At 42.1% G+C, this 12,673-nt stretch overlaps 1 protein-coding gene across 7 annotated transcripts in view; it reads right to left on the bottom strand.

The window, feature by feature from the left end:
* MBD5 (methyl-CpG binding domain protein 5) overlaps positions 1-12,673 on the bottom strand; it is a 100,079-nt gene that overhangs the window by 34,492 nt on the left and 52,914 nt on the right. For 4 of the 7 annotated variants that reach the window (XM_060279641.1, XM_060279656.1, XM_060279662.1 and 1 more), the window contains 2 exons: positions 2,785-3,460; positions 1,010-1,112 (listed from right to left, as the gene is read on the bottom strand). In XM_060279641.1, the coding sequence (XP_060135624.1) occupies positions 1,010-1,112; positions 2,785-2,897 (216 nt within the window). In that variant the 5' untranslated portion in view covers positions 2,898-3,460. The other 3 variants (XM_060279649.1, XM_060279646.1, XM_035131237.2) reach the window with 3 other exon arrangements.

The raw sequence follows: 12,673 nt of genomic DNA, 5'->3' as shown, positions 1-12,673 counted from the left end.
TTTGCTGTCCACTACTCTACTGTATAGTATTGATTTGATATATAGCACATTGTTTTTAAATGTAACTGGTTATTTATTTTAATGGTTTGATTATTTCTGAATTTGTCATTATGTTAATTAGATGCTGCAAAGCACTCTGTGATCTGGTCGATGAAGATCACAGAATGATGAAGACAAACAAACAAGCAAAAAACAGAATCCCTGTGTACTGTAGACCACTGGCAGTAATAAGAACACAAATGTTGCAATGTGGAGTTAGCATGGACTGGTTGGGATGCAGAGGAATAGTGGGAGTCAGCTGGGGAACCAGAGCCCAGGGCATGGTGATGAGTAGTCAGAAGGAGAAGATTGGGAAGAGGAGGTGCCAGAAGTGGAGGCAGTAACAGGGCTTAGTGAGCTGGGAGAGTCTGTGGCAGAGAGAAGTCCAGAATCAGATGCAGAAGCTGAAGCAGGGGAAAAGCATGGGAGGAGGGAAGCAAAGAGGCAAAGGTAAGTCAGGCTGGAGGAAAGTCACAGGTGTCTCCCCTTCCTGCTGCGACAAGCTCCCCTCACCCCATGCCTCCCTGAACCAGAAGAGGCATGAAAAGTGCAGAAGAGACATTGGCTGCACACAGACACAGTCTCCGATTGGAAAGACTTGGAAAAAAACCCCTGAAGAGGCAGGGACTTAAGATGGCGGTGGGGAGGTAAGGACTTTCAGTTTCGGCAACTGATCCATGGGGCGAGACCTACTTTTATGTTGTGAACCACTCTGAGATCTATGGATGAAGGGTTTTATACAAATAAATTTACTTACTTACTTAGCCTACTAAATAAATAAATAATACACTGAGCATTCACCTTTAAACAACTGTTTAGATTAATTATGTGAACCATGCCAGTAAGTAATGCATCTTGTTTTTAAAACTGTTTTGTTTCTAATTAATGACTTTTAAAATGTTATAACAATATATTTAGTTCAACATATATTCATTTTTCCTTCAGTATGTCCACAGTTATCTGATTTTACCTTGGGAAGGATGAGAGGACATTCTAAACCACACTTGCATGTTCCATCAGTCAGCAGATACGTTTTAACCTGCTCCAAACAGGACAATAAAGACCCACTAGGACTGAAAGAATAAGAAAAATGTAAAATGTGCACATTAATGAATATTGCTAGAAAATACTTCACATACAATTGATGTATCAGTTTAGAACGCACGCACGCGTGCACACACAAACATAGAGTACAGCTTCACTGTTCTGCAAAAGTTTCCACAGAAAAGTTAATGTAATTTCTGTTCAGAACAATACATCAAACTTACTTTTCTCTAACCTACATTTTAACAAGAATTCAAGGCTAGGCATTTCAAAGTTGCTCCATTGTTCTCTTGGATGTTGCAGGGTACCAGCTTGTCTATTAATGTATAATGCACAGGATAACATATAATGCACAGAAGGATTGAGGAACTAGTACACACAGAGGATTAGCTTCACATTTCATACTGTTTAAAAGAGCCTACAATCTCAAGAAGTTCCTATTTCAAGTAGTAAAAGGTTTTCCTTCAAATAAATAAATAAATAAATAAATAAATAAATAAATAAATAAATAAAGTGTAAGCTTAGACAGGCTTTTTAAAGACAAGTTTATTCCAAATTAATAGCAGGACCCAAGTCCTACTGTGCAACAAACATTTCATAAATATAGGTCTGCCTAAAAAAACAGTCACAAAACCAGCCTGGGGAACTGATGTTTATCTGAAATGAGAGAGTTCTTTAGGGATATAAGAATATGTCTTTAAAGTGTTTCTGGGCAATGAGGTTGCTCCTCTGAGTAAATGTGTTGGTTAGATTGCATATAGGTAAAGGTAAAGGTACCGACTCTGGGGTTGCGGCGCTCATCTCGCTTTATTGGCTGAGGGAGCCGGCGTACAGCTTCCAGGTCATGTGGCCAGCATGACAAAGCCGCTTCTGGCGAACCAGAGCAGCGCACGGAAACGCTGCTTACCTTCCCGCCAGAGTGGTACCTATTTATCTACTCGCACTTTGGCGTGCTTTCGAACTGCTAGGTTGGCAGGAGCTGGGACTGAACAGGAGCTCACCGGCCTTCTGATCGGCAAGCCCTAGGCTCTGTGGTTTAACCCACAGCGCCACCCGCATCCCTTCATATTATCATCACTTCATATAGATTGCATATAGCTGATGGTAATTCAAGCTCTTACACAAGGAGCCGCCTCTAGAAAAAGTCAACCTTGGATAAATGCAAAGTAGGTAGAAATAGATAGATAGATAGATAAATTCCAAGGAAGAATTTGCTTAACTGGGAATGGAATGGGCTTTCACATTCTGCAATATCCTTCTGAGCTACAATTTTTTGGCCTGTATTAGCATCTAATCTTATGTTCCCCAGGAGCGTAGATAAGAGGCCACAGGATACAGTGGAAGTGCTTCTCAGCCCGTGGGGGAAGGGGTAGCGTGTGTGTGTGTGTGTGTGTGTTTTTAAGTTTAGAAAAGAGGCAAGTAAGAGGAGTTGTGCTAGAGATGTAAAAAATTATGGTGTGGAGAAAGTGAATAGAGAAAGGTTTTTCTTCCTCTTGCATAGCACAATAACTTGGAGACATCCAATGAAGGGGATGTTGGAAGATTCAGGGTGGTTTAAAAAGTTCTTCTATCCAGGGTTTGATGTCTGGTGAGGTAATGCATTCCAGAGTTGGAGAAAGAGAACTTTGGCTATTGAGTCACTTTTCATGGAAATACTTAAACAGAATAACCTCCTATTCCAACATGCATGTGAAGGCTTACCTAATATACAGAACTCCATTTTGATCTACCCGCCGTTGCCAACCGACTGGGACTTGTACTGCAGGCAGCCCTCCATCTTTGTCCCCACCGTCACACTCCTTGCCTCCATTCATTTTTTTTGATACTGCTTATGCCTCCTCAGAGATATCAACAATAAGATGATATCCTTAGTCTATATGTCTTCATGGCCTTCAGAAGGCAGCTGCACAGCACAGCGATTCCCAGTTTGTACAAAATGCATTGGGAAGCTCTGGCTCAGTCGATAAAATCTGCCATTTTTGTTGTTGACAAGTCAGTTGCCCATTCTGATCAATATTAAGTATGAAATGTTTTATTCCTTATGTAGTCATAAGGATATCCTAAATGGGTAAAAATGAATGTTTCCAACTTGGGAAAATCATAATCCATTAATGCTCTGTTACTGGCCAAGAAGAGAAAAACATTTACTTCTAGTTCAATAGCATGACTCCAAGCTTGATGACTCCCAAAGGTAATTTGTATTTTGAGAGAATAAGTCCCATTTTTGAAGATTTGTCACGGCCAAGGACTCCAGGTATTAAATCCTTTTTATATGCCACATTCTTTTTGTTTCCTTGTCTTCTTCCATTCATTGTCCAAGGAACTCCTGGACGCTTCTTGTGATTCTCTCATGATGATACAGCTCCAATATGAATACCTGATGGGGGAGGGAACACAAGCAGCTAAGTAATATTACCATTAAAATGAAAGTAATGTCTGTTATCTATTTGCTCTGACTGGTGCACTGCAGAAGACAACAGTGCAACTCTTAAATAAATTTTAGTAAAAACTTTCAGGAAGGTTGGACAGGGTCCAAAGCCTGCACAAAGTATTTGTGTCACACCCCCCCCCCCCCACCTAGCACCTCCTCACGAACCAGAGTTGAGTTTCAAAAGCAGTTTGTGGTATCACATAATTCTAGTATTTAAAGGTAAGAAGTCAAACATGTATTCAAGCATGCCTACAGAAGCTGTTTGAATCTTGGCGAGAGAGAGAGAGAAAGAGAGATTAAAATTGAAACATGTGAGAATGCTTAAGAATTCAAGAGAAAAGACAGGAATAAAGATTATATTAGGCAGCTTGGATGAATATTGGCCTCTTCTTTTACACTTTCAAAGGGAATTCCTACATTTATTCATTGCTTTGCATAAAAGTATTTATGCAACTGCAACTTGGTGCGTTAACACATTGTAATCCTAATCTAATTAATTCTGCAACAATTTATTCCATTACAATCTTAAAATAGAAACACTAGTCTACAGAAACTTTGAGCATTCATTGAATTTCTGATTACGTACGTGAAAAACATCACACTTCTCCCTGTGCTGAAGCAACCAACAGGCCTTAAAGGACAGATAGCACAACTTGCGCACAGGCCTAAGTCTTTGCCAGAAATCAAATATAGTCAGCAAATAAGCAATTAGTTTTTAAGATATAAACACATGCACTGGATCATTTCAAGAGATCTAGTTTCTACAACAGATGCAGGTAAAACACATTAACCACAGCATGTAATTGATTTCAGGTTATGAGTGCTGATTATATTTTACCTTTTAAACCAGGGGTCAGCAACCTTTTTCAGCCATGGGCTGGTCCACCGTCCCTCAGACCATGTGGTGGGCCAGAATTTTTTTTTTTTGGAGGGGGGGAATGAACAAATTTCTATGCCCCACAAATAACCCAGAGATGCATTTTAAATAATGGTACACATTCTACTCATGTAAAAACACGCTGATTCCCGGACCGTCCAAGGGCCGGATTGAGAAGGCGATTGAGCTGCATCTGGCCCACGGGCCTTAGGTTGCCTACCCCTGCTTTAAACCTTGCTTTTTACCTCGCCCTACACAGGACTGGTACACTGAAGTACTAAGGAAGAAGGTGAAAAGTCCTGCAGTCCTGGAGGGAATGTGAGGAGGTGTCAAGGTCCTGAACCAGGAACCCTCAGTTGCAGAAGACTCCCAAAAAGCAGCTCTAGTCTCAGCAGTTCCACATACTCCCCGAACCCCAAGGAGAAACTTCTGCCATGGGGCTGAATGGACTGCAGACTCATTGGAGGATCAGGAAAGCCCCAACAAGCTCTCTTCAAAGTAGTGTGAAATCCCATTGCTTATATTAGAGGGGGGGGGGGGAAGGTCACCAGCTGCAGGAAAAGGGAGTAATTCTTTAACTGGCTACATACAGGAATCAGAGACAGGGTTTCCACCGTGACTACCTAGTGCAATTACTCCAAGATGCACTGAAACAACTTGTATTTTGGGCCTCAGCTGTAGGACCACTGACCATAGTCCAGCCCCAGCCCCATGGTCTTTGTACAAAGGCCTGGCTGTTCCTTGCCTTACCTTCCTATCTTTTCCACAACTCTGGGCCTACCGATTTCCATCTTGCTTGGGCCATCACCATCCCTTGGGGTGGACATCACCATGGATCAGGATATAAGGACTTTGTAGCCAGGCAACTACCACTTCATTGTCAGCAACCAGGGGAATGAGAAGGGCTGAAAAGAGTCACAGGGACCTAATGAGAAGTGGGGAATTAAGGCTGGATAGGTCATCACAAAGGAATGTAAGCAGTTGAGATTCATTTATTATTATATGTAAGCTGTCTAGAAAACCTCTCTGGGTTGAAAGGTAGGGCAGAAATTGAAATAAAACAAAAGGACATGTTTAAGCATAAGTAGTGTGTCCTTCAACTATCTTCTAGAGCACACTCAAGATGTGTGCACAAGATGTTTTATTTATTTATTTTACAGACCAATGTCTGCTATGTGTGCTACATTTCACTTGGAAACAGAGTGCTGCCATATATATATATATATATATATATATATATATATATATATATATAGAGAGAGAGAGAGAGAGAGAGAGAGAGAGAGAGAGAGGTGGCTTCCATCCTGTCAAGGTGGCTGAGAAAAGGGGGAACACTACACACAGAGACACACAGCATAGATACACAAACTACTACAGATTAGTCTCTGAATTGATGACAGCAAGGCACCAGGCACCAAACATCTCCCATTGTTTCAGGCCCAATTCACCAAGCCTAAGACAAAACAGGTGATGCTGCAGCACCTTAAACTGTATAGCTACAAACTCTTTCCCCACATCCCCAGGAGCGGAGAAGGCTCCTGGACTTGATACTGACTTTTTTTACTATCAAGTTTTACCAACTGGATGAATGGTGTGAGCCTGTTTCCTGAAGCACCGTTTGGGGCTCGAGACTTCTCTGTGGGAAAGGGGCTATATAGCTTAATGATAGAGCTCGTGCTTTGGATACACAAAATTCCAGGAAGAGCTGGGGAAAACTTCTGCCTGAAAATCTGGAGAGCTCCTGCCAGTCAATGTAGCCGGATAGACAAGAGTCAGATCACGGGTCCAAGGTAGCTCTTTATGTTCCCATCTTGGCTGTGAGTCCTGGCAGACCTGCTCCTGACCCTGCCCTGCAGGCCTTTCCCCACCTGGCCTGGTGGGGCCCTGACACTACAGCCACAAAAGCTGAGGCTGCTTCATGGACTCTTGGGGTGGGGGGTTGTTTTGTGGGGGTTGCTGCTGCTGTTGATATTGGTTCCTTTGTATCTATTTTAGATCTTGTGATTTATGTGGAAAATGTTCCGTTTGGTTGTCTATTTTTTAATGTTTTGTTGATGACTACGTTTCTTATGTTGTAGTTATATATATTTTTCATGTTGTAAGCTGCCTTGAGCATCGTTTGAAGTGTGGAAAGGCAGCATACGAATAAAATGATGTGCGTCCATATGTTGTCAGTGACGCTGGACAGCTATCTCTAAAGGCCAGAGTATATACAGTAATACACCACAGGAACTGGAAGAAAGGTGTCAATGGAATTGTATGTGCCAGGAATGTGCGAGGCTACATATGGCTGAAAGAGGCAATGCAAAGGACCTGTGCAAGCATTTCTAGCGTCTGTTTACTGATATTGCAGTAAGAAGCTTTGTTTCCAGATTAGTACTTTTTTAAAATTAAAAAAGCCCAATTTTATTTTAAATGCCAATGTTTAGATAAAATTTAAATAAAATAAATTACCAGGAGTTTCCGTCACATGTAGGTACTCCCTCCATATACCTAACTGCTTCTTGTGACAGGCATTTCACAGGAATTTAATAGTATTGAATAGAAATAAAGTTCAACCATCTTCTTACTATCTGTGACTTGTCAAATATGATAAACAGCAGAAGTAATTTGCATAATTGTCTGTGGAGGTTTTACAAAGATTTTTTTTTTAGCTAGCACTGTTAGTAGGCACAAAGTGCTTGCTTCAGCTAAGAATGTCACTTTCAGACCAAGTCTACTTTCTGTCAAGCCTTTTAACCTTGAAAAGTGTTTGAAGTTGGACTGCAGACAGTAGTGTCAGGGTTTTAGCAATGTAAAAATAGGAGCATGTGTGTGCTTTTAAGCTTAAGCCACTTAGCATTAAAATTTCAATTTCTTTTCCTCCCTCCTCCAGGAATAAATGCTGCACAGAACATACAAGGGCCCAGAAGACAAACATCTTGAATAGTGCTAGCAACCGTAAAGGTAGTAAAAGAAAGTATTCATACTGCTCACAGAACATTTCAAAATAATAGCTTTCTATTCATGTATGACAATAATACACTTACACACAATGGGGAGGGGAATCCATTTAAACAAGTGTTGAAGACGGACAGCTTATTACTTTAATGCAACATAATTGGGCAGTATGAATTTGGCAATCTATACAAACAGAAATTATGAAAGCCTTTATATTGGATCTTTCCCCCCTTACCTATACAGTGGTACCTTGGAAGTCGAACGGAATCTGTTCGGGAAGTCCATTCGACTTCCGAAACGTTCAGAAACTAAGGCACGGCTTCCGATTGGTTACAGGAAGCCCCTGCAGCCAATCGGATGCTGCGGAAGCCCTGTTGGGATGTTCGGGTTCCAAAGAACGTTCACAAACCGGAACACTTACTTCTGGGTTTGCGGCGTTCAGGAGCCAAAATGTTTGAGTTGCAAGGTGTTCGGGATCCAGGGTATGACTGTACTATCTTCAGTGTACATAAGACTGAAATGATCAGTTGCCTGGGTCTTACCCTCTTCTGTTAGTTGGATCACTAACACCAGGTAGGTGTGGCTATTATTTATTTCCCACTAATCATTTGAGAAAGGTAGCCTAGGAAATGTAACTAATTACTGTACTGGTGCTCCCCTCTGACAACAACCAATAAGTTACTGGTTGTTTCTGACCCAATATTCTTGAAATTGTGTTTTATTAAACTAAACAGGTAATGAGAGACTTAAAGTGAGGTAATTGTGGTATTAGGCAAATGTAAGAGATGATCTTGTAGTCATTGATACGTGTTTGTTTTTTAGAACTTGGTTTGATTAGAGTCAGATGATTTCTTGCTTTCCAGAAACAAGCAGCTCGTTCTGGAGATTCAAATAATATTAAATGGCAGCAATGTCCTGGATATATGGTTTCTGTCTTCACTGTCTGGGAAAGATTTATAGAATTAAACTACATTCCGTAAAGACTCACTTTGAAAAGAAAATATTCTACATCTGACCGGGGGTTAGCAAAAAAAAAAAGCCCTATTTGTTTGTGTATGTGTGCATGTTTGCAAGTAAACACATTTGAATCCATACAAACATAGTGAGACAGAATGCCTACTGCAAAACAGTGCAAATAAGAAGCAGGAAATTACACATTCAGCATCTAAAAAGAAAGAACCCCTTAATGTATGTAATAAATATAGATTGAACAGTCACAGGGTTAAATGCTTCTCCTGCTTATTTTAGTTAGTTAAATTGACTCAGCAGAAAAGCAGAGACTGAAGAAATGAAACTGTAGTACAGATGACTATTCAGGTCATGTTTTGATTATGAATATACATTGAATTCATCTGCAATTTTAAAAGGAACAACACAGAAACCAAACTAATAATTCAAATGCATGGGTTAAGCATGCAAAATTTACTTGAAGACGTGCACAGCTTTTTTGTGGCATAGTTTTTAAAAGAACATATTTCTAGTAAATTCAGTTGCCAACAGTGAGTATAATCACATGTAAATTAGATGTGACTAAGTCTGTAATAGTAAATACATGTATTAAATAGCAAAGTCCAAGTAAGTATAGGATCAGGATACATATTACACTGAAGTAAGTGGAAGGGAAAGCAGTTCTTAAATTTCTAGAAAAAGAAATCCAAGGATTCAGATCTGTTAGGAATTAACAGCCTCTTAACTGGAAACTTCGTAATTTTGATGATACTGGGTCATTTTTCATATGTTCCAGGGTTGAACATAGAATCGAATACAGAGCTCTAATACAGGCATCCCCAAACTTCGGCCCTCCAGATGTTTTGGACTACAATTCCCATCATCTCTGACCACTGGTCCTCTTAGCTAGGGATCATGGGAGATGTAGGCCAAAACATCTGGAGGGCCGCAGTTTGGGGATGCCTGCTCTAATCCAATATTAAACCCTGAAAGCAAGAATTTGTCTGTGGTGTTTCATCTCTTTGGCTTCTGTAAGGGTGTTGCTGCGGCTACTCTTGAGTAAAGATGCCCAAGTGTGCTCTGTCTTTAAGAGTTTTATTGTGCATAGTATTTACAGTGCAAAGATAGCAGAAAACATGACCTCTCAGTCACTTGCTGAATCCGGGAGTGGATGTTTCCGGCTACGGGACCAGCATAAGAATTTGGGCACCCCGAAAGGCCTCCTCCCGACCTTATGTTTGGTGGTGCGCCTCAATTTGGGCGCCAGAAAGGGCTGCCTGCTCCCCTCCACCTCTTGGTCCTGGCGGCGCAGGGGCACTCCAACATCGCTGGGCCCTGACACCTCCGTCCCGCTCACTTCCTGATTCCCCTCACCTGACCCACTGCTGCTGCTCTCTTTAAGCAGAGGCTTGACAGGCATATGTCAAGAATGCTTTGATGGTGTTTCCTGCTCGGCAGGGTGTTGGACTGGATGGCCCTTGTGGTCTCTTCCAACTCTACGATTCTATGCTCTCACTGGGTGAAGTGCTGGTCAGCAAGAGGGGAGGAGGCTCCCTGTAGGAAGGCCCCCTGACAGCTTCAAAAGGGACTTACTTGTAACTAACTTTACTTAATACAAATATTTTATTGTGTTTATATACTAATATTAGTTCTATTAGTTCCAGTCTTATATTCAGGATGATGTAGCCAAAACTGAAACTCACCCATAAGAGAGGTACAAGCAGATTCACAGTAACCTTGAAGTTCAAAGCTTTGAGGTATGCACAAGTACTAAAAAACTACCAAAAAACACCAAAGAGGAGGACCCCCCTCCCCCCAAAATCAGGCTCATAATAATTCAATAGCACTGAATATTGAGAGACTGAAGGAGTGGGTGGAAGGAAAAAACTGATAACTGAGTGGAAGGAGTGGTTGGAATAGTCACACAAAGTGTAGAAAGGAACATTGCCTAGATAGGCCACTTCCTGGTTCAAATTGAGAAGTGATTTTTAGCTATACCTAAGTCACAGTACTGAGAGCAGCTCATATAAACCAATAGAGTAATCCAAGATGCTAATGTAGGTAAAGGACCCCTGGACGGTTAAGTCCAGCCAAAGACAACTATGGGGTACGGCGCTCATCTCGCTTCAGGCCAAGGGAGCTGGTGTTTACCACAGACAGCTTTCCGGGTCACATGGCCAGCATGACTAAACTGCATCTGGCACAATGGGACACTGTGACAGAAACCAGAGCGTGTGGAAATGCCATTTACCTTCCCACCACAACGGTACCTATTTATCTACTTGCACGGCTGTGCTTCCAAACTGCTAGGTTGGCAGAAGCTGGGACAGAGCAACAGGAGTTCATCCCGTCACACGGATTTGGTAGATGGGACTGAGCACCAGGGGTCCGCTCATGCTCACCACGCACTGAATAAGTACTGTGTTTTCCCTAAAATCATCTTATATTTCTTTTCCTCGGGGGGTGTCTTATTTTTATTAAGCAATCTACGGTACATTTGGACCTCTCCGAGCCCCCTCCATCTTTTTGCGAGGCAAGGCCGGGCCAGGCGAAGGCGAGGCTGCTGCTTGCCCCTGGAAGCCACGGAGGAGACCGGGCGGGGACAGCCGGAGCCCAGCCAGCCAGGCAGCAGCAGCGGGAGGACGAGGACGGCACTGCTGCTGGGTCCCATTGGCTCAGGGCGCTCGGTGCTCTCCTTCTGCGCAGCGCTGCTGCACGCTTTGTTGGCGCTGCTGCAGCAGCAACCAGTTCCAGGCACCTGCCTCCTCCTGCCACGGCCGGCGTTGCTGCTGCTGGGTCCTGCTGGCTCGGGGCGCTCCTATCACTATGTCTTATTTTGGGGGTATGGCTTATATTGCGCAAATGCTTAAAAATCCTGCTACGGCTTATTTTATGACGGCTTATTTTAGGGGAAACATGGTAGTAGCAAGGAGAACAGTTACTGCTCTTTATAAATCATTAGTGTAAAACACTTCAAAGTCAAAACCCTAACAAATATTCCAAAGCAATTGTAATTCATTGTCCCCATATGCAGGTTGGGAAGGGTTGTGACTGAAAAGAGTGAGTTATGACAACTCTGCATTGTAGCACACACTAAATATTTCAGGTCAGGTTCTTGGTGTTTTACAACAAACCTGCTGGGTTGTCCAGAGTTATTATATCCCTTTTGCTGAATTTCAGGTTGCACCAAAGCTGAGAGAGTAGTATACAACAAGCCTACAGTGTAGTTCTCTGTTACACACTATTGTAGGTTGGTGGGCTATGTTTTCAGCTGTCTTACAATGTAGTCACGGCAGTGTTATATTTCAGACAAGAGGTGTGGCTGTTCCCAGACAGATCAAGCACTCACTTTTATCTGGAAGCTTCATGCACCACTGACATGCATGCAGAATGGTCACATTTTTAAATGTTCAAAGCCAACAACTACTTGAAGTAAGGCCCAAAACAGAACAGGAAGTCCTATATTTGATGCCAGCATTTATTCTTCAACTCTCTCAGCCCACGGTTCAGATAACACAAACATAACACAAACAAACGGCAACATTTTGTTGCACAGCTCTGCTTGTCTATATACTATATACTGTACTAGTACTGATTTGAGTCTTCTGGCACTTTAGCCAAAACCATACCAATCATACACAAGAGAGAGAGAGAGAGAGAGAGAGAGAGAGAGAGAGAGAGAGAGAGAGAGAGAGAGCGAGCGAGCTTGGGATAATCCTGAGGGCACACTAGTACAAAAGATCTGCAGAAAAGAAGTTAAAGAAACAACCCCATAATTTCTGTAGGACTATAAAAGCAAAGCAGGCTCTGGCCTCTGCCATTGGCTAGGGAACCAAGCTTCCTTGAGATGTTGGATCCTCTCCCATAGAAGTCGGTGTTCCCAGGGATGGAAAAGAGATAAAATATTTAAATAGCTGGAATAGGGCACAACTGTCTCTCCGCCCCCCAAAAGAAAGCCCCTACCTCACGCATGCAAAATTCAGCGGACATGGCATACTGTCTGGTAGTGAACAACAGGTATGGCCTCACAGGGGCCATGTAGTCATGCATGTGCTGAAAGCACACAAATGGGGAGTTACCTGAATTTACCAAAAGCACTGAGCTACGTATTTTATAAGTACCTTAATATGAGGCAAGAACTTGAGATCAAATTTTCAAAAAATTTTTTTGATTTCAATTGTGACAGCTTTTCATTAAACCAGACACATGGACTCTCCCCTCCTCAACCCCATACCCTAGAAACAAACATGACTCCTCTTTACTTACATGTTTCTTAAACATCACCAGGCAACTGGATATACAGTCGCTGAATCTGATCAGCTACACTTAACACCAGCATCTTTTTTACATTCCTCATATATGCACTATAAAGAACATTTTTTTAAAAAAAAAAT

This window comes from Zootoca vivipara, chromosome 1 (genome assembly GCF_963506605.1).
Source record: "Zootoca vivipara chromosome 1, rZooViv1.1, whole genome shotgun sequence".
Lineage (NCBI taxonomy): Eukaryota > Metazoa > Chordata > Lepidosauria > Squamata > Lacertidae > Zootoca > Zootoca vivipara.
The sequence above is the reverse complement of the archived record's forward strand: the minus strand, read 5'-3'. Positions and strand labels throughout refer to the sequence as shown.